The sequence below is a fragment of the Fukomys damarensis genome, unplaced genomic scaffold (assembly GCF_012274545.1).
Source record: "Fukomys damarensis isolate Sample0158 unplaced genomic scaffold, DMR_v1.0_HiC HiC_scaffold_21, whole genome shotgun sequence".
In the NCBI taxonomy this organism is placed as follows: Eukaryota; Metazoa; Chordata; class Mammalia; order Rodentia; family Bathyergidae; genus Fukomys; species Fukomys damarensis.
In genome coordinates this window covers 16405585-16428524 of record NW_022900933.1, presented here as the reverse complement: position 1 = coordinate 16428524, position 22940 = coordinate 16405585, and the positions used below count along the sequence as shown (strand labels likewise).

The following is a 22940-nucleotide window of genomic DNA, read 5'->3' as shown; positions in this document are numbered from 1 at the left end:
AGCTGTGGTTGGCTAAGATATAGGAATATGAGAACTTCCACTTACTGTTCTTTGAAATATAATTTGGACCAGTCTTTCTGGAGGTTACTTTAGTAATATGTATATAATTTTAAATGTATATACACGTTAATGTAGCAAAAGACGCTCACTGTAACATATTTACTCTAGTGAAACACTGGTAACAACTTAAAGGTCCATTAAAAGAGAATTAATGATAAACTACAACTCTACAAAGCTACTCTGCAGTCATTATTACACTGATGATCTTGCTGTTTCCATATGTATTATAAGACATCTATGACACATTAAGCAAGCGGGTTGCAGAACAGGAGTAGCACGATGGCATGTACCTAAAACTTACATGCAAATATATGTGTCTAACTGTCTATGTGCGGATATATGTGGATATAATCCTCCTTCTCTCTCTTCCTTCCTTTCCCTTCCAAAAATAGGGTCTCACTCTGTAGCTCAGACTGGCCTTGAACTTGTGCTCCTCCTGTCTCAACCTCTCAAGTACTGGAATTACAGGCATGCAACAATTGAAACTGGCTATAGTATCTGTTAAAAGGTGTATTTAGGCCAGGGATTTAGCTCAGTGGTTCAGCAGCCTGCCTCACAAGCATAAGGTCCTGAGTTCGATCCCTGATACCAAAATAAATAAATAAATATTTAGAGAGTTTGGATGGATAGTCACCACAAATATTTTGGGATGGTATAATTTTAAGTGATTTTTGCTTTTCTTGTATTTTCTGTGGGATATTTTATGACTTTTTTGGTACTAGGGATTGAACTCAGGAACTTGTGCTTGCGAGGCAGGTGACAGAACCACTAAGCTAAATCCCCAGCAAGTGAACATATTTTATAATGGCAAAAAAATTAAGCTTATATTTAACTTTAAAAATATATATAGTAAAGGGGCTGAGCATGGTAGAGTGTTTTCCTAGCATGCATGAAGCCATGGGTTGGATCTATAGCACTATGTAAATATAATACACATTATTCTAGGTCGGTGGTGCATGCCTATAATCTCAGCACTAGAGAGGCTGAGACAGGAGGAACACTGTTGAGTTTGAAGACAGCCCAGGCTACACAGCAAGTGTGCAGTATGGTTTTTTGGTCTCAAAAAAACAAAAAGAAGCTGGGCACGGTGGTGCACGCCTGTAATCTCAGTACTCGGGAGGCTGAGGCAGGAGGATTGCTGTGAGTTCGAGACCAGCATGGGCTACATATTGAGTTCCAGGTCAGTCTCAACTACATAGTGAGACACCGTCTCAAACAAAACAAAACAAAACAAAACAACAAAAACAAAAGAAAAAAGAATATACACACTATAAAAATAATTCTTAACAATTCTTTTAATTTAAATGAGCAGTATTTCTTGTTCTTATAATCCCTGACACAAAACTGAATTGGAAGGCCAGGAATCTATTTTTTTTAAGTCATTTAAATACAAATAAATTTTACTCTTGGTTATCTTTCAAACCTCAACTGGAAACACTACAGTACTCAGGAATTCTAAGCTGACACCAAGGGTTTACTTAAGATTTACACAATACTTGCTGTATGAATTAAATGTTTTATCTTAAAATAATAAAATATTAATGCTATAAAAAGCATAGAGATCATCTAGCCCAATAAGTTCATTCTTCAACTTAAGAAACTGATGCCCAAAACCATACAGATACATGCTGACAAAGATGACATTGGACAATAATATCTAAAATTTATTGATAGCTTAGTAGATGTCAAACACTATATTAAGCATTTTTTAATGAAGTGAAATTCTTTTTAAAGTGAATTTTTTTTGTTGTTGTTTTGTTTTGTTTTGGTACCGGGGATTGAACTCGGGTCCTTGCGCTTGCAAGGCAGGCCACCGAACCACTGAGCTAAATCCCCGGCCCTAAAGTGAATTTTTAAAGAGCACAATTCAGTAACACTTAAGAGCATTCACTGTTTTGCAATTTAACTTACAGAATCACCTATATTGTTACAAAATATTTTTATTATCTCAAAATAAAATTCCATCACTCCCCATTCCATATTTCCTCTAGCCTCTGACAATGACCTGTCTCCTTTGGATCCATCTACCCTGGATATCTCCTATAAAAGGAACACTGCAGTATGTATGACCTTGTAGGTTGGCTTCCTCCATTTAGTATGTTTTCCAAAGTCACCCATGTTATAGCATATATTAGAGTGTTTGTGCCATACACATATATATCATTCATTTACATGGCTAAATAATATTCCACTGTATGTATATACCTCATTTTGTTTATTCAGTTAGCTGATCATGGGACATGCAGGTTGCCCCTCCCTCTTGGCTACTGTCAATGGTAATGAACATTCCTGTATAAGCACGTGAGTACATGTTCTCTCTTGGATATATGCCTAGTAATGGAAACGTTGGGTCATCTCATATTCTATGATTAATTTCTTTGAAGAATCACTGAAATGGCCACAGCAGCTACACCATTTCACCTTGCTACCAGCAGTATATGAGGGTTCCAATTTTACCACATCCTTACCAACACATTATGCTCCCCTTTTGTTGCTGCTGGTTTTTTATTATTGCCATCCTGGTGGGTTTGAACAGTATCCCACTGTGGTTTTGACTTGCATTTCCCTAAGCACTAATGATATTAAATACATTTTTACATGCTTATTGGTAATTTTTGTACCTTCACTGAAGAAATGTCTGTTTAAGTCCTTTGCCCATTGGGGGGGTACCAGAGACAGAACTTGGGACCTTACACTTGTGAGGCAGGCAGTCTCCAGTGGGCTAAATCCCCAGCCCCCACTTTGCCCATTTTTACTGGGAGGTCTTTTTGTTGTTGAGGAATTCTTTAAATATTCTAAATAAAAGTCCTTTATTAGATATATAATTAGCAAAAATTTTCTCCCATCCTATGGGTTATCTTTTCATTTTCTTGATAATGTCCTTTCACACACAAGAGCTTTTTTGCTTTTTTAAATGAAGTTCAACTTAATCAGTTTTTGTTGCTCTTCATGCTTTCGGTATCATATAGAAATATGTAACTAAATTTATTTATCCAAATTAGCTCATACTAAGCATTTTATAATCATCATTCAATTTAATCTTCTTGATAATCCAGTAAGATTTAGGGATTATTATTATTATTACTTCCACTTATAAACAAGGAAAATAAGGTTCAGGGAGATATAACTTGGCAAGTTAGTGAACAGAAAGAGACTGCTTCCAATGATCAGGACCTTGTAATTCCCAAGCCAGTATTCTCTCTATACTCACAACATGATGGCCTGCTTCCCTGAGAGGGTTGGGGAGAACTGAACTGTGGTCCTTCTGTAACTTAATCTCATTGCTTTTTGGTAGCACTAGATTCCATTCAAATATGTAAGAAGATTAAATAAGGGCAGAAATACCAGTTCCAGGAATCACTGGGGACTATCTTAGAGGCTGCCTAACACACCAAGGTTCTATTTGAGGTTTTGGTTTTGGTTTGGGGATTTTGGCTTTGGGGTTTCAGACAGGTCTTGCAACGTAGCCCAGAATGGCCTCAAAACTAGTGTTAGGTTTACAGGCACATGCCTGGCTGTTCTATTTTAATATTACACATCCTCTTGGATAATCTCTCTTCCTTATGGCTTTAAGTAGAACCCATGAGTTGATGATGTCATTCTTACTGCCCAAGCATCCATAGCCCCAGTACATCCAATCAATTCCTAAGAGTTTCTATTTTACTTCCCAGGTTTCTAGACTTTACCCTTTCTTTTCCAGTTCCACTTCTACTATGTTTACTGTTTTAGTTTGGCTTACTGAAGAAGGCTAACTTTGTTCTCCTGTCACCATTTTTATTCCTCACCAACCCAGTGGCCACCTTCCCTGCTCCCTCTATCCTACTTCCCTTTCCATTTGCAAAAGCTCTATTTCCATTTTTTTCTTTAATTCTATTTTTTCATCCCTTTTCCCTTCATTCCCTCCCCCTTCCTCCATCGTTTGTTCTTTTTCCCATTTGAAAAAGAGCTCCCTACTTCTCATCTATCTTTAGTTTTGCTCTTTATGTATATTTTGAGTTTCTCAAAAGAAACCATGTGATTTTTTTTTTCTTTTTTTTGTACCAGGGATCGAACTCGGGTGCTTGTGCTTGCAAGGCAGGTGGCGAAACCACTGAGCTAAATCCCCGGTCCCACCATGTGATATTTAAACTTGTGTCTGATTCATTTCACTTAATATTATGGTCTCAAGGTGCATCCATTTATCTATGAATGCCTCAAGTTCATCCTCCTATGCTTTAACATGAGTTTTAATGACTACATTGTATTTATTATATGGATATACTATAATTCAATTGGTTAGTCACTAAATGTTGAACTGTCTCACTATGTACTTCTCCATACCTATCATATATTTTGTAGAATTACACAGTGATACTTTGAAATCAACCCCATCTGAATTAATTTGTGCTCTGTCTACACTCCTCTATCCACCTCATCACCAAAAAAAAGAGAAAAATCATAAGGGAATAAAACACTGCAACCATTTTATGGCAAAATCCTCTTTGTGTGTAAAATCACTTTAGAGGCAATGTTGGGTTTATGAAATAACTTGACTAATGGATAAAGATATGAATGCTTATAAGCCTTAAAGGTACTTTGAGGATTTACATACTATAATTTGTTAGCCAAAGGAAAATGAAAAATAATGGCATGTTTTATTTCCCATTATCATAATACATTTTTAAAAACAATGACTTAAAATTAAATTGACAATTTCTAATTATGAGAAATAACCTTGATCCCTTCAAAGTAGTATTTCTAGATTTTATACTGTATTACTACCTAAATGCTAAATGCTAATGACTATGGCTAGATGGTATGGCAATGCATAAAACAAAGAAAACAAGGATAAGTTCCAAATGGTTTTGGAAAATGCTGGTTTCAACACTGCCTTTAGGATGTTTTTGAATTAAATTTCCTGATTTTATTTTTTGAGGGTAAGATAATTTAAATTTATACTTTCTTGACTTATCAGCCTTATCAACAATCAAGAAACATGAAAAAAGTTCACCTTCACAATCAAAGACATGAACATTAAGACAAGATATTATTATTTTGCCTATCACATTGGCAATAAAAAAGTTATAATGTTTGATGCTAGCAAGGATGAAGGATGGGAAACACTTGTGGAAGACAAGTTGGTCTTCTCAACCAAGGTCTGAACTATTTTACAGAACATGCAGTCTTCACTCTTAGGATGAATTATACTCTTGCTGATATAATCCAAGTATAGCTTTAACTAAAAGATGTAGCAACAGCAAATATTGTAAGTCAGTTACTTCAAATATATACTTTTGAAACTTTTTTCTGGTTAACAAAGAATTATACATCTACTATATATACGCTGGGCGTGGGGGCTCACGCCTGTAATCCCAGCACTCGGGAGGCTGAGGCAGGAGGATCGGTATCCAGCCTGGACTACATAGTGAGTTCCAGGTCAGTCTCAACTACATAGTGAGACCCTGTCTCAAAAAACCAAAAAACATCTATACAAAGACCCTAACAAATCCCTAAGTAACTCTATGTGCCATCCAAATGAAAAAGCACTAAAACAGAAGAAATTATAAAAATTAAGTCATTCCACCGAGAGGCCTAATGACCTGCCAAGATGTATAGGGACTTCACAAATTCCTTTCTGAAGTTATGAATGTCCTGTTTCACAAATCCATTACCCTAAGATCAAATGATGTATTCTCTATCCAAAATTCTCTATCTAAAACATTACCTCTTGCCTAAATGATGACTTAACATTAGTTTCACCCTGTGAACAATGCTAACCTTGATAAATGGCTTTCACTTATTTCTAAAAACTAAAGTTGTCTTGCCTAAAAAGGAACATATTAAAGTTATGCGGTTTTTTGTTTTGTTTTAAAGTTATGTGATGTTTTTTGTTTATCTTGCATCCTCTGACTTCCCCTTTTATTAATTAGGCACAAAACATCATGGTAAACTCTAATTCCACTTTATTCGCTAATATACATTCAGACATTTATCTAGTCCTAAAAATTACAAAGCTAAAACATCTGCTGTTGCTGTACTTCTTCCATTCTCACTGTCATCAACCACTCAAGCTCTCCCCGCTTCATCTTAGACTGTTCACAGCAACTTGCTGCCTCTGTTCTCCATCACTGGATTCAATCCTATGCACCAACGCTTCCTGTAAGTGTGTGACTGTGCTACTCAAAAATCTTCAGTGGTAAGATTTTTAATGACAAAGGAAAATGCTTAAGATAAATGAAAATAAGGCCCAGGCTGAAACTAAAGAGTGACAAATACAGACATATAGATATAATTAGTTTTAGTTATGTTTTAAGGCACATGTATATGTACAGGCAAAACTATAAAGGTGAACACATATCCATGTGTGAAGGGAATAAAGGGGGCCAAGAAAGATATCAAATCTTAGCAGTAATAATCTAGTGGTAAAGTTATGGTTGTTGTATTAGTTTGTTCTTTCTTTCCTTCTTTCTTTATTGGTACCAGGGATTGAACTCGGGTCCTTGCGCTTGCAAGGCAGGCCACCGAAACACTGAGCTAAATCCCCGGCCCTGTTCTTTATTTTAAATAAATCAATTTATACTATGGTCTCCTTTAGCCAAGCATTTCTATAAGCATTATAACAGGCATGTCCAACCCATAAGCTATGGGCCACATGTGGCCTGGACAGTTAGTCATGTGGCCAAAGATTGTAGACTTCAAAAATTATTGTGTGAGAGGCCACGGATTTAGATCAGTGGTGCCACGCCTGCCTGGCAAGCACAAGGTCCTGAGTTCGACTGCCGGTACCAGAACAAAAAATTACTGTGTGATTTTTAATGATATATTTCATGACTCAATTGTATGGTGTTTGAGGGCAGCTTGTGTAAGCAACAACAGAACGCAGTGGAGCAGAGGGTGAGGACAGTGTCAACTCTTATCACTGTGCCCACCACAGTCAGTTGAATCAAAACCCACATGTATTAGATGTTATATGCCCTGTACAACTTGGTAAGCAAAATGTAGCAACTACTGGTAATAGTATTTCAACCTACCTACATGTATGTACCTGTGAAGACAGGTGTTCCTTATTAGGTAGATACATAAGTTTTCTTAAATGGCTATATTCACGATCTACAGTGAACACATAGAGCCTAGGATTTAGCTGAGTGGTTCTGCCACATGCCTTGCAAGAGCAAGGTCCTGAGTTCGATCCCTGGTACAAAAAAAAAAAAGTGACTGACATTAATACAATGAGCACATAATTAATGTTATAGTCGTTAAAATACTTTTAAAGAACATTTACATGTTTCCCTATTGCCATGGGTCTAACTCCTTTCCATTTGATGTTCAAGGTCCTTCTCAGTCTGGTTCCTCCTTAGTCTTAGTGCATACAGCCCCTAATATTACCTGGGGTTCTTAAGGACCAAATTCCAGCACTCACACTATTCCTTCAGGACAGCTGTTTCTTTCAAACTTGGCTCGCTCCTAATGTTCATTCTACCTGGAATATATTCCCTTTCCATTTCTACCCACTAAGACACTATCTATTCTCTACGTTCTATCTGTAATGTTCCAGAAAAGGCAAATATTAGCATTCCCGTCTCCCTTGTCTACAACAGACATCACTAACAAATTCTCCTCTGAATCTAGATTTTTTTCTCAAAATCCTCCATTCAATAGTCCTAGGCAATCCTTACTGATCAACTCATGATGATATGTAAAATAAAACTTACTTGCCACATAAAATTAAACTTATTGGACCCATTTAGTTCTTTGTACTCTATAAGAGCTTGTCTTCTCCACCTATTAAGAATCACTTACTTGTCGTATCTCCTTTACCTACTCGATTTTAATCTGTACGGTGCAGTAACTCTCTTATTCATCTTCATGACCTCTACAGAGCCATGTATGAGGTAAGTCATTCAAACGGTTGCTGAACAGGACTATTCATTTTTTTTACTATTATCTCATGGCTCAAAATGACTAAATGTTTGAAAGTTTTATTCTGAAATAAGTACATATTTCCGAAAGGACTAATTATTCCAACTTTATTTTATTAAATTTAGTGAACATATGTTTCAATTTAATATGTTGTCTTGATATCACATGATATAACCAAAAGTCCAAGTATGCATTAAAAAGCCACTGGTAGGGAGGATGACCGAGATAAGAGAACTGGAACCATTTTAAGGGTCATATATCCAAGTGTGGGCACTACTGAATTACACAACCACATTTGGAAATTTCTTCTACCAATCACCTTAATCAATTTTAAAATGCTATATTAGAAATACTGAAACTATGGTAGGTGTGATGGCACATGCCTGTAATCCAGCACTCTGGGAAAGTAAGGCAGGAGGATCCTAAGTTTAAGTCAAACCTGGGCAACGTAATGAGATCCTGTCTTAAAGGAAAAAAACATTGCAACCTTATAATTTCTGCTTTAATGGCAATCAAGTTCAAAATAATGTGAAATTCAACTTATCCAAACTATTTATCCCTTTATAAAAGGGATTTCAGGTAAGCTTCTAGATGCATGCATATTTTAGAAGTTGATGTTTTCTACCAGTCTTTGGTTCCTGAAATTTGAACTTTATCAGCTGTGTTTTAAACTTTTGTCAAAAAATATATGCTACTAAAATTTAAAAAATTTTAAAGTGATGTAACTCACTGCAAAAGCCTTAGGTTCAATCTCTAGTACCTCAAAAGAAAGAAAGAAAGAAAGAAACTAAAGGATTCTGAGCCACAAAAATATACATTGCTTCAAAAAGGAAATGAATTAACAAAAAATAAGATGGCGCAAAAAGAAATACAATAAGCTAAAAGTCAAACAAGATGTCAACAAAGTTAGGCAAGTAGTCTAGGAAAATCACAGAAATTTTTTTTACCTAAATCTGAAAGCCAGTTCAAGATGGTGAAAAGCTAGTAAAGTAAGACTTGTGCTGCCATCTAGAGGTTAGAGGCTACATGACTTTTCTTCTCAAATCAGCTAAAGGCTGTTTATTTAACTATTGTAGAGAAGTACCAAACAGGCCTAATGAAAGTCAGACAAATAACCTTGACGTGATACCACAAAGAAAACTATCCAGGATATATGAGTAGAAATTATTCTCTTTCCTCTTCCTTCACAGATTAACATTAGCATTCAACAGAGCTGTCTTCTAGAATTTTACTTGGAGAACAATTTTTAAATACAAATGTCCACTTTTACAGAATCATGTGCCTCGAGGGTAAAGAAGTGTACTATACCACAGGCTAGCTTAGAAGCACAAGTTCCCCTCTGGTACCACCACCAAAGAAAATTGTACCAGTTTCTGGTACAGACAACTTTATCAGTACAGATAAATGAGATAAGGTTTAAATGAGATGTCTCAATTGTTTTTACACTAAAACTTTTTAAAACTACAGAGTCATTATGTTAAACCAAATACAATAGTCCTACTGAAATTACTACATGAACACACAGGATTGGACTATAAATTAGCAGAAGAAGCTACTTTTATCAAAGTAAGCAAAATTCCTTAATACTTTTTAAAAATGTAATATACTTAAGGTGATCCTATTTGCATTAAAAGGTACCAAGCAGTACGTGATGGCACATTCCTGTAATCCCAGAACTCTAGGAGGCTGAGGCAGAAGGACAAACAAGTTTGAGCCAAGCCTGGATACCTTAGCAATTTAGCAAGACTTTGTCTTTAAAAAAAAAAAAAGGCTGGAGATGCAACTCAGTGTGAAGGCCTCGAGTTTAATCCCTGGTACCAAAACCGACATACACCAAGAGGTACCTACAAAAAACCAATAGCTAAAACAAATGAATCAAGAACAAAGAACAAAAGAAAAGGAAATGAAGCTAGAAAAATTAACCTGGCAGTAGTAAACAAGATGGGCTGGATTAAGAGGCGTGAAGACCAATTAGAAGTGACTACAACAGTCCCAGTACGAGAAAAAAGGCTCTGAACTAAGATTAAAGTAACAGAAATGGAATTCTTTCTACGCTATAGCAGAGTTTTACAACTTTTTATAGTTCTACATATTTCAAAGGAATTCACATAAGTGCCCAAATCAAACCAAGAGGCCGCAATCACCTGAGAAGCCATTAAACAACTGTAACAAAAGTTATCACCTTCCAAAATCTGCACATTAAAAGGGTTATATGAGGTATAATCACATACCAAATCAAAAGGTTCATCTTCTAAAAGACACAATCTAGTTATTATCAGCTCTAGAAGGTTCACATTATTTCTGCACTAACATTTAACAATGCTCTTGGGAAATGACAAACAATCATGCTTTGAAGACAAATATTTTTATCATTTTTTTTCTTTCCATCATCTTTATCAGTGCAGATATTTGCATGAAAACAGGATCACTGGTCCTTGGGGATTCATCAGTTCCTATTGCTTATTTTTCATCCATGTCATCCTCTCAATTAATGAAGGAAAGAGGATTGAGACATCGAAATACCAGATTAGGATGTCAAGAAAAAGCCAACCCCTAGAGTGGATGAAAAATCTGTAAGGACAAAAAAAAAAAATCTTGTTTTTATGCAAATACACTACACACAATAAAACAAAGAGACTATTTGTGAAGTCCAATGCACATCAGTGAACTACTTCCAATTCTAATTTTTAAAACTCTTTATATCAGCTAAATTCACGATAGTCAAGGAAAATGGTGAAGTACTGCTATAGAACTCGAAATAAAGCTGAATCTTGATTCTGAAGAATCACAACTGTGCTAATGAGAGAACTCTGGCAAACAAGCATTTGTTGTGTAGCTTGAGTTCAGTGCTTAAGGTGGCTGAATTAGGTAACTTTAAGTCCCTTAATATTATGGAAATATAAAACAGTAAGAACAGCTTTAATTGTGCATATTAAAACAAAGCAAAACAGAACAAAAACAGAGACTATATACAACTTAGAAAACTTTTTTTTGGATTGCTCCAATTTGTACAAAACAAATTTATGAAGAAAATTACATGTCATAATAGTACTCTCAAGATTATGGATTAATGATGGTTTCAGGTTCTATCTGCTGTATTTATGTTGGGTATCTTGTCTTTCAATTATCAAATGAGACTTATAATTCCTTTTCCAGTTTTATAATGAACGTAGTATGAGAAGGGACACAATGTGAAAAGAAATCATTCCAAAATAAAAACATGAGAGCAGACTGCCATGGATGAGAAATTTAGCAGAAACCTTCTTGGTCCGTCATATGTCTCTTTTAGGGAACCACTTCTTCCCTCCCATTCCATATGATGAGTCACATCAACCCCCCACTAATCTGCACCTGTACCTAGGATGCCAGCCTGGTGCATGAGAGTTCCATCTTGCCAAAGGACTCATTCAGAGATGGTACATGAGCTAACAGAGACAGTGAGTCTTTTAATTTACGTGAACTAATAAAGTCTTTCCTTCGGCTTAAGATAGTTTGAGATATGGGCTGGGGATTTAGCTTAGTGGCTCCTCTGCCTGCCTCGCAAACACAAGGCCCCTTTTGATTCCCGGTACCAAAACAAAACAAAACAAAAAGATAGTCTGAGTTGATCTATCACTTAAAACTGCAAGAGTTCAAGCTGGGCATGGTGGCACACGCCTGTAATCCCAGCACTGGGGAGGCTGAGGCAAGAGGATTGCTGTGAGTTCAAAACCAGCCTGGGCTACATAGTGAGTTCCAGGTCAGTCTCAACTACATAGTGAGACCCTGTCTCAAAAAACAAAACAAAACAAAAAAAACTGTAAGGGTCTCACAGACTTTTACTGCACAGAGAAAGTTAATTTGTTACCTAGTAAATCCAGTAATTATTCCAGCACACTCTCTCTAAAAGGCACACTTCAGATTACATTGACCCCTTAACTTCAGATTACTTATCTTTTCCCTTATAAGGAAAAATTATGTTTTCCAGAATTTTAACTAGAACTCATCATGGAATGCACAACATGTAACCCTGACTAAATGTGATCTGGGTACTCACACTCATCCAGTCCCAGCTGATAGGCCAGGTTCTGTAGGCCTCGTACCTTCTCCATCAAATTAGCTGTAGTGAGGCTTCCCAGTTCTGAAACAGAACCATTTATTTCAATACTATTTCTTCTCACTATTCTGTAGTAACAATTCATTTACATTTGGAATCCTGATTATAAAAATTTTCAGGTTTGGCTGAGGGGTACAGGTGAATGTTGAGCTTAGCATGGTTTAATCCCCAGCATTGAAGGAAGGGAGGGAGGGAGAGGAAGAAAGGGAGGAGAGGAAGGGGGAGGCAGGGTATTTTCAAGCACAATTCCATTGAATAGTGGAAAATGGACCCATATCTCTTTTCCCGAAATCTTACACACATGCACACATATCAGTGAAACTTTCCACTACTGTAAAAATGCCTCCAATGAGCTTTCTCACATAACAAATTGAGTTAGCATAAACACAGTAACAAGTTGTTTTAAGCTGAGTCCTTTGTCTATAATACAAAATGAATATACCACCAGTACATGAAAACTCATGAATTGACATACCATTGAAAAAGCCTTGTAGAACACCTTCAAATAAATACTATTTCTGCTTATAAGTCCCCATGATTTCAACTAACAATAAAATAGCAACAGGTCCAGGGATTTAGCTGAATGGCACCGCGCTTGCCTTGCAAGCAGACGGTCCTGAGATCGATCCCGTGTATCAAAAAACAAAACAATAAAATAAAATAGTAACAAAACATTGTTCCCCATTTTCCTAAGTTTAGAAAACAGATTAAATATAAATCCAAAATTCTCTTCAAATCAAATTCCTCTTTAAAAAAATTTAGGGGCTGAAAGTGTAACTCAGTGGTAGAGTGCCTGCCGAGCATACACATGGTCCTCAGCACCCCCTAATACCAAAACCAATTAGGTTTTCCAAGTAAAAATATAATATACTTAAAATAATAGCATCCAATTCCTTTTAGGTTTAAGACACAGGTCAATGTGCATGAAACATAATGGTGTGATCTCTTGCTAAAAATGTAAAGTTTCCTTAGAAAACACATGTCAATGGGCTATTCCATAACTGTCTGCTTGGAGCATTACAACAATGAACCAAAGATGCCCTTGAGACTTAATTTTTCCATAGCTAAAGGAGGGGCTCTGCAGTCAAGCATGCAGAACATTGAATTACTTCGAAAATCAAATAAAGGGTTTTCTTTTCTCCCATATATCATGCTGCAGTCATTATCTATATCTGGCATAAGCAGACTTTCCTGATCTGTTCAGCTGCTTAAATAGTTCAAGAATCTCAGATTTTTACCTTAATTTCAGTCTATTATTTCATAACCATCATGAATCTTATCACGAGAAGGATGATAAAAAAAAAAAAACAAAAAGAAAATTCATGGAAAATTAATGTTTTTAATTTAAATTTCTACTCTGTGGTTGAGTTCAAAATCATTTATCAAATAATAATATTCATAGAATCCTTTCTGGAAGAAATTGATAGGACAGAATGAAACAGAAGACAGGTCCCATTAAGAGACTGCCACTTAATAGTACAGACAATATACAGCACTAAATTCTAAATAAGGCACTTCTATTACAGTGGAAAGAGATTTTAAAAATTGGGTTTATGCCAGACGTGGTAGCACACACTTGTAATCCCAACACTCAGGAGGCTGAGGCAAGAGGATCACTGCAAGTTGGAGGCTGGCTGGGGATACATAGTGATCAAGGCCAGCCTGAAACACATAGTAAGACCCTGTCTCAAAAAAAAAAGGTTTAAAGCTTGAACTCTTTCTAATCAATCTTAGTTAACCTCTAAACCTCACATTTCATTACACCTAATTTAACAGAATGTTTATGAAAATTAACTGAGCAAATTTATTGAGGTTTTTGTTAACTATATCATACAAATAAAGTTTATATTAAAAGAACTAGTATCAGAAGAATTCATTATGACTGAACCTTGGAAGTGGCAGGATTTCTACACATGAAAAAAGTAGAGAAAGGCATTTCACATATGAAGAACTATGCATAAAGATGGTTAAGTGAGCAGTTTTTTGTTTTGTTTTGTTTTGGTACCAGGTAATGAACTTGGGACCTTGCACTTGCGAGGCAGGTGGTGGAACCACTGAGCTAAATCCCAACCCGGTGAGCAGTTTGAAGCCAAGAATACTTGTAAGGGAATAGTGACCAAAATAAAAATTGGAAAGGTAGACTATAGGAGAACATAATATCAAGTTAAAAGTAGGAGGACAACCTCCTGCCTCATAAACACAAGGTCCTGTACCCCCGGAAAAAAAAAAAAAAAAAAAGTAGGACAAGCCAGACATGGTGGCACATGGCTGTACTCCCAGCTACTAAGGTAGGTCACTTGAGTTCAGGTGTTTAAGATCAGCCTACACAACACAGTAAGACTACCTCAAAGTAAAAAAATCAAAGCTATTACTTACCTTTTAACATATCAATGTCATCACGTTCTATTTCAGCCATCCACTTAGGTGGAGAACTAGTAATAGGCTGTCAGAAAATAAAAATATATCCATTAAATACTTAAGTGAGAAGACCCTACTATTCCTTCTTAAAATAAATGTAGCTTCAGTATGAAAGCTTTGGGTTCAATCTCCAGGACTGCCAAAAAGAAAGAAATGTAGCTTGTCACACAAACTTCAGGTTGTTTGAAAATACAGGCAAAACTGCTTTGTAAGCCCAAGATCCTCAGTTCAATCCCTGATACTGGAGTTAAAAAAAAAAAAAAAAAAAAAAAAAAAAAGCCAGGTATTTAGCTCAGTGGTACCGCACCTGCCTCACAAGTGCAAGGTCCTGAATTCGATTCCTGGTACCAGAAAATATGGGCAAATTATAATTATAAATATAAACCTGGATTTCTCCAGGTTCAGCTATGACCTACCATCATCTGAAGGGAGGCCAGTACTATTACTATTTCATGCATAAAAATATAGCAATGAAACTACTTAAAACACTCTTCTGGGCAAAACCTCCAACAGAACTGTTTGACATGATATCAATAACATCCTCTGGAAGAAAGAAGAGTCAAGAATGAGAAAACCAAGGAAAATAAAAAAGATCAAGATGTGACAGGTATATGTACCACTTACCTGTGATGAATGTATCTGTTATCTATTGTAAATATGTACTAACAAAAAGTAAAAATTTAAAAAATTTTGGAATGGGGAAGACAGGAGCCAGGATACATTATGTGGAGGTGCAGACTCCCAATGATGAATGTGGCTGTGTTGTGTGCCGAAAGTGTGCCAGTGAACTTAATGAAAAAAAAAATGATGATAGTATGGAATTAATGTAAGAAAATGAAAAAAAAAAAGTTTTCAACTCCTCTCAGAAAGAAAGAAAGAAGAAAGAGAAAGAGAGAAGGAAGCTGGGCATGGTGGTGCACACCTGTAATCCTAGCACTTGGGAGACTGAGGCAGGAGGATCGCTGTGAGTTTGAGACTAGCCTGGGCTACATGTGAGTTCCAGGTCAGTCTCAACTACATAGTGAGACCCTGTCTCAAAAAACCGAAAAAAAAGGCCGGGGATTTAGCTCAGTGGTACCATCGCCTGCCTTGCAAGCACAAGGACCCGAGTTTGATCCCTGGTACCAAAAAAAAAAACAAAACAAAAAAAGCAAGCAAGCCCCCAGTAACAGAAGACTGGAATGGTCATATGATCATCACTTGAACTTTCATGATTTATTATAGAAGTTTTAGAAACTTTAGAAGTTTAGGTTATCTTCCCATTTCTGCAAATAAAATTTAAATATGAATGGCCATTCTCAGAATAGCTCCAAGTTAGCAGTTTTCAATCCGAGTTGCACATGGAATCACTCAAGCAGCTTTAAAGTAAGCACCTTGGCTGTAACGGGATATGATGATACAGAGTATTGGGGATTGGGGGATGGTCCACGGAGAGAACAGAACAAGGGAAATCATAAAGATATTTTTCAAAAAGCTCCATAGCTGCACACTGATGGTTCTGTTATGCACAGAGGTATAGGGCTAAGAAAAACTACTTCTGCTGGGGATGTATCTCAGTGGCATTGCACCTCAAGCACGAGGTCCTTAGTTCAATCCCCAGTACCAGAAAAAAGAAAAAAGAAAAACTACTTCAACTTCGAATCTTCCCCCCACACCACCACCACCACCAGGGATCAAACTTAGGACATTGTATTTGCTAGGCAGTCTCTTTTTATGAACACGTTCACAAAGAGGCTATAATTCCCATGTCTCACTGCTGGGAGGCTCTGAACTGCTGGTGGTACATGTATGATGGTCCCAGCAGGTGGCATGGGACAGTCCCAACAGGTGGTATAAGCCTTCCAATGGGACAGCCATGCATGTACCACCAGTGTATTAAGCTGGCAAGAATCTGTTGATTAAAATGTACTCAGTACTGCCAGGGATTTAGTTCAGTCGTGCTGCCGCCTGCCTCGTAAGTGCAAGGACCCGGGTTCGATTCCCAGTACTAAAAAAAACCAAAAAAACAAAAAACAAACACTCAGTACTAATCATGTAATAGAACACTTTATATCAAAATCATTTACCTGGAAAAAACCCCTATGAAGTAGGTATTATTATCCCCATTTTACAAATGAAAAAGAAAAAATAATTAATGGAAATTAAAATTCACTTGGTTTAGGTCACACAGCCATAGGTATCAAGATTTACAACCCAGGTAGTCTGACAACAGGAATCACTACAAACCCATGGCATGGTGATGCATATCTATAATCCTAGCACTCAGGAGGCTGAGCCAGGAGGATCACTACAAGTTCAAGGCCACCCTGCCTGAGCTACATAGTGAGTTCAAGGCCAGCCTGGACTACATAGCAAGACTATCACAAAACAAAACAAAGGAAGAATAAAAGAGTGAACAGTGCTTGCTTCAGCAGCACATATACTAAAATTGAAACAATACAGAGAAGATTAGCATGGCCCCTGCGCAAAGATGACATGTAAATACGTGAAGTGTTCCCTATTTTTCTGCTAATGACAGTAAGATGGCTTACTCTGCTACTCAAGAGCTATTTTTATGTAATTAATGCCTTTCTTGTTTATAAATGCCTGATTTTAAAAAGAAAAAAAAAAAAGAGGGTGAACATATTTAGAGCACCAAGCACAATGCCCGTTGCCCTGGAAGTGGAAAAGTCTGTGTTCTTATGGATATCCTCCTTCAGGTTTCTGATACAGCATTGAGTAATTCCAACATCTTCTACAGAGGTCTAAGCTAAGGCCACAATAAATCACATAAACAAAGGAGAAAAGCTTGAAAATTATAGGTTGGGCAAAAAGAATATTAGTGTTACATTAAATATTTAAATTGCCTTGCCTTAAAAGCTTCAAGCTGAGAAAAGAGGCTAGGTAAGTAGACAAAGGTCAACATTTCAAGGTAAAGCATTTGAACAAAGGAAAGCATCAACCATTAACATGATGATATAAATGGATTTACAAGGCTGCAATTACAAAATGACATGAAAGCTATGACGATAATCTTGAAAATAAAGAAACGACAGATTTGAGTTTATATCCGGAGCAAAACTTTGGGCAATTCTCATTTGGTAAATAAGATACTACTTACACTTTTGAAGGAAGCTGCAAATTCAGCAACACCTGGCACTACAAAGAAAGAAAAAAAAATGATTAATTCAATAAACATTTATGTGCTCAGGCAAAGAGGATTCAAATAATGTTGGGGGGCAGGGATGTAGCTCAGTGGCTTCAAGCCTGCCTGGCAAGCACAAAGTCCTGAGTTTGATGGAGGCAGGGGAAGCACTGCCTTCGGGTAGCTTACAGTCTGGAAGAGGCCAGAGAGTAAATCGGTAACTCTAATATTGTTTAAGTGCTCCAAGAAAGATGGCAGGATATGGGAGGATAAAAATGGACATCCAAATCAGCAAAAGCTTCTCAGAGAAAGGAATATTTAAAGTGAGCATTAAAGGACCCGGAATTAGCTGGCTAGGAGGGCAGCAAGACATAGTACTCTTACCAGCAAGTTTAAACTCTCTATTAGTTATGTTGTTCTCCGTCCATCCAATTGGTTATTTACCGGCCTCACAGAACCATATTAAAAAGCAGGAAAGTAATAATCTGATACTTAACAGTGAAATAACATTCAACTTTGCTAATAGAGAAGTGCAAACTAAAAATAATAAAGAAAAGCCAGGGACGGTGGCACTTGCCTGTAATCCCAGCACTCGGGAGGCTGAGGTAGGAGGATTGCCATGAGTTCGAGGCCAACCTGGGCTACACAGTGAGTTCAAGGTCAGCCTAAACTATAGAGTGAGTCAAAAAATAATAAAATAATAGTAAAGATTGAAGACATGAGGTAATACATGAGAAATGGACACTCAGTACAGTCATCCTCTTCCATTAGCACAAAAGTCTATGTGCCAGGAAATTATTCATTGATAAACTGTTTGAAAAATAAAATACTGAGGGCCAGGATTGTAGCTCAATGGCACTGCACCTGGCTGGCAAACACAAGATCCTGAGTTTGATCCCTGGTACCATGGGGGAAAAAAAAAGTAGGAAAAATAAAATATTAGATATAACTTAGGTTTCCAGACAGGGCATGAATATACAAATTATAATATATCTATATAATAAAATATATCTGAAATATTAAAATAGACCTATACATGTAAGATCTGAAGTTTGATCCCCAATACAAAAAAAAAAAAAAATTGACCTACACATACCAACATTCCAATATAGAAAGATCCATTAACAAATAAGGTGAAGGGCCAGGGATTTAGCTCAGTGGTTCCGCCGCCTGCCTCGCAAGCGCAAGGGCCAGAGTTCAATCCCCAGTACGAAAACAACAACAACAACAACAACAAGCAAATAAGGTTGTGTAATAAGTTAAGCTTAAAACTGTGTACTTATTACTGTCATTAAAAAAACCCTCTATATACAAAAAAAGTTTGCTTATCTGTATAAGCTTAAAAAAGTCAAACCAATTTGTACGAAACTATTAGTAACTTTGTAACTAATTAAAAGGAGATAAGGAGATACTTTGTGTATCTTCATGGTATTATATGAACTTATAAACAGATTTTTTAAAGTAATTATTATTAAAAGGCTCCTCACCCTTTCCTGTCAGTGTTCTGAAAAAATAAAACTATCAAACAGCTATTAGCCAGGCATGGTGGGGTGCACACCTGTAATCCCAGCACTCGGGTGGCTGAGGCAGGAGGATTGCTGTGAGTTCGAGACCAGCCCACGCTACATAGTTCCAGGTTAGTCTCAACTACATAGTGAGACCCTGTCTCAAAAAACAAAACAAAACAAAACAAAAAAAGCTATCGGGCCAGGGATTAGCTCCGTGGTTAGGCTGACTGCCTCGAAATCACAAGGTTCTGAGTTCACCCCCCCCGGGGGGGGACTTGACTCAGCGGTTCTGCCCCCTGCTTCGGTTCTGCCCCCTGCTTCGCAAGCCCAAAGGCTCAAGTACAATACCTGATACCAACAAAACAAAACAAAACACCCCCCCCAAAAAAAAGCTATTGTTTTTGGGTTTTTTTTTTTAGTACTGGGGATTGAATTCAGGACCTCACACCTACAAGGCAGGCGTGGTGCCACTGAGCTAAATCCCCAGCCCATCAAAAAGCTATTGTTAGCATTGGACATCAACCTCTTCTCTTCCCTTTAAAGTATATTAGAACATTTTAAAAATTTTTCAAGGAAGCACAAGTCTGATATAAAGCAAGCAGAGACTTACATTGTTCTGGCCAAAGATCTGGTGAAGCACGATCAAGTTTTTCAAAACTTAGCAAAGATGCCTCCAAATCTGTCCCTGCAACAAAGCAGCGTGCTTAGACAAGAAGACATTGCAACATCAAAGAATATAAACTAAGGCAGTCAATGGAAGTCTAGAGATTTGAGTTCTATAACTCAACTGATGCTACTGGGTCAGGATGCAATACAAACAAACCATTCTCTCTCACCAAATCTCACTCTTCCAATCTATAAAATAGGAGTGCTATTTTAGAAGAGTGTTAAAAATGAGTATCCACAAACCTAATCTGTGCCTTCATTCATGCCCTTGGACTTCCCTCTATCTACAATCAATTAAGTGTCCCTGCTCCCATGAAAGATGAACTCCTCGGCCAGGGCTCTCAATGCACATTCTCTTGCTCTGTTAAATATTCTTCCCCCATACCATCATTTTAATTTTCTCTAGGCTCATACTCAACAGCAAGCAATCTTGCCCTAGAATCTCCCTTCTTTTAAAAGGACTCCCCCTTAATCCCATGATCTCTTGCATTCTTCACATCAAAATTTTGTTTTGGTTTTTGTGTGTGTGTGTTTGTAGTATTGGTCTCTGAACCCAGAGTCTCTTACATGCTAGGCAAGGGCTCTACGACTGACCCACCTCCTGGCACTTTTTATTTTGAGACAGTATCTTGCTAAATTACCCACGCTCACCTTAAACTTGCAATCTTCCTGCCTCACTGTCCTATTTTAGTACATGTGCCGCCAAAAGGAGCAGCCTGCCTCATTGTCCTAAGTGGCTGAGATATAGGCATGCACCGTGCACCTGGCACAAAAGTTCCTGAGTTTCATATTCTGTTGTTTCCACTTACACACATCACATTCTCTTCTTAACCTGTCAGGCTTCTATCCCTACACATATAGAAACTACCATTGATAAGGTCATCTATGACCTATGTTACCAAATCCAGTGGTCATTTCTCTTTTCTCTCTTTTATGACCTCTGCAGTATCCACATACTAACTGCTGCTATGAAACCACTATGGTGGTTTTTCTCCTATTCACTGGGTCCTTCTTCAGCCTCCTCCTCTTCCTCTCAGCCCTTTACAGGCCATCTCCACACTTCTACCTTAGCTAATTGCTCACCTTTACCATCATCTGAAACCAATGACTATATATTCATACTTCTAGTCCCAACCTTTCTCCTGAACTTCAGCTTGTCTAAGTAACTACTTGATATCTCTCTCCACTTACTTGTATGAAAAATCATACTTTCCCTAACCTCTCTATCTGAAGAAACTGTAATGCTATGAATTCCAATTGTTAAACCCAAAACCCAGGCCTCCTTTTCTTACACCCTTCTATAACCAATCTATCAATAAATCCAGCAGTTTCTATCTGCAAAACACACCAAGAAACCAAACTAGTGTATCATTTCTCACCTCAAAGTCTTTTAACAGATCTCCCAGCTCTTGTTCCTTTTTTTTTTTTTTTTTTTTTTTATACCGGGGATCAAACTCAGGTCCTTGTGCTTGCAAGGCAGGCAGCGGAACCACTGAGCTAAATCCCCAACCCCTAGCTCTTATTCTTAATCTTCCTCTCCCCAAAATCAATTTTTCACAATGTAATCAAGTGATTTTTCAAAAAAATGTTACTGTTCATTACACTCTCGGGTTTTTCAGGTCTTCTGAGCCAAATTAGTGAGCGACTATCTATCATGTCCTATAAAATCCTGCGTGACCCAGCTCCTAACTAGTTGTTTTATACCACTTTCTTTTCACTCTTCCTCTTCTGCTGAGTATTTATTGTGCACTTTGAATGCTGGGTACTTACATAGTTAGTTCATTTAATGTTGTAAACAGTGGCTCTTAACATTTTCTGGGTAAGCAACATCTTTGGAAATCTGAAAAGACGTGAATGCATTCACTGCCAGAAAATGTATAGATGTGTAATACTTTTGAACATGAGCTTTTCTCTAAACTGAATTTGTTTTAACAAATATTCCAAGGGATTTTCCAATGGCATTATAATTGGGAAGAAACTGAAGTCTAATACATTGATTTATCTAAATCACCCAAAACTGCTAAAAAAGAAGAGCTATATGTTCATAACACGTCAATATTCAAGTTCCCAACTGGATGTTACCAATGAGGAGCTCAACCATAATAAAAACAAACGTATTAGCCATGCATGGTGGCACACGCCTGTAATTCCAGCACTCAAGAGGCTGAGGCAGGAGGATTGCTGTTGAGTAGGCCAGGGCTACAGAGTGAGTTCAAGGCCAGATGAAATTGCATAACAAGACCTTGTCTCAAAAAAAACAAAACAAAAAAAAAACACCTTTCTATGAGGTATAATCCAATAACCAATGAGGCAACTGTATGATACCACATTCTGGGACAAAATTTTGCTTCTGTCATGAGTCTTAGTCTCATAAATTAAGTAATTAGACAGTTTTACTTGCATTTCAATTTACTCTTTTTAAAAAGAAGTTCCATTAAATTTAGCATGAAAAAGACAAAAGGGTTAATGACCTAATCTTAGTTCCAAATGAACAACTGAATTAAATTTTAAAGACAAAGACAGATGGAACACTAAAAATAGAAGTGAGATCACTGGACAGTGGGCTATTTTATGATGAGATACTTATTTACAACTTCAATTTAAGTCCAAAGTGTTCAACTTTATTTCATCAGATTCTAAAGATAAGATTAGATGGGGAATGGTATAATTCTGAAAGAGATGAGAAAGAAACTTTAAAAAAATCAAATGCAAACAAAGTAACCATAGAGACAGCGAGACAACCAAAGGGAAAAAATATGTTTCCAATATCCTTCTTGTTCAAAGAAAGAAAAACAAATTGAGGAAAAATGAAAACATCGACATACACACAAACACACACACACAAAGCTAGACGTGATGGTGCATATTTATAATCCAGCACTCTGGGAGGCTGAGACAGGAGGATGGCAATTCTGAGACAAACCTGGACAACTTATGGCGACCCTGTCTCAAAATTATTTTTTTAAATGTTTTAAAAAGACTGGCAATGTATAGGGCTGGGATTTAGCTCAGTGGTTCCACCACCTGACTTGCAAGCGCCAGGTCCCAAGTTTGAAACCCAGTACCAAAAAAAACACAAAAAACAAAAAACCTGGCAGTGTAGCTCAGTATGAAGATCCTGGCTTCAATCCAAAAACAGCTTAATAATAAGCTAAAAATTTTAAGCAAT

General features: G+C 37.1%; 1 protein-coding gene and 1 non-coding gene across 6 annotated transcripts in view; one reads left to right on the top strand and one right to left on the bottom strand.

Annotated features, from left to right (window-relative positions):
- The window catches only part of Lin52 (lin-52 DREAM MuvB core complex component), a 97500-nt gene that overhangs the window by 72126 nt on the left and 2434 nt on the right, over positions 1–22940 (bottom strand). For 4 of the 5 annotated variants that reach the window (XR_004518316.1, XM_033766681.1, XM_010645477.3 and 1 more), the window contains exons 2-5: positions 19716–19790; positions 17574–17611; positions 14432–14498; positions 11996–12079 (exon numbers count right to left, since the gene is read on the bottom strand). Coding sequence is in view for 4 of the 5 variants with exons in the window: in XM_033766681.1 (XP_033622572.1) it covers positions 11996–12079; positions 14432–14498; positions 17574–17611; positions 19716–19790 (264 nt within the window). In the remaining variant the exon portion in view is untranslated. Of the gene's footprint in view, positions 1–10406; positions 10531–11995; positions 12080–14431; positions 14499–17573; positions 17612–19715; positions 19791–22940 lie in introns of those variants that run through there. The other variant, XM_033766683.1, reaches the window with a different exon arrangement.
- Positions 16872–16978, top strand: LOC117287192. Its single transcript, XR_004518393.1, has one exon. It is a non-coding gene; the product is annotated as a U6 spliceosomal RNA (small nuclear RNA).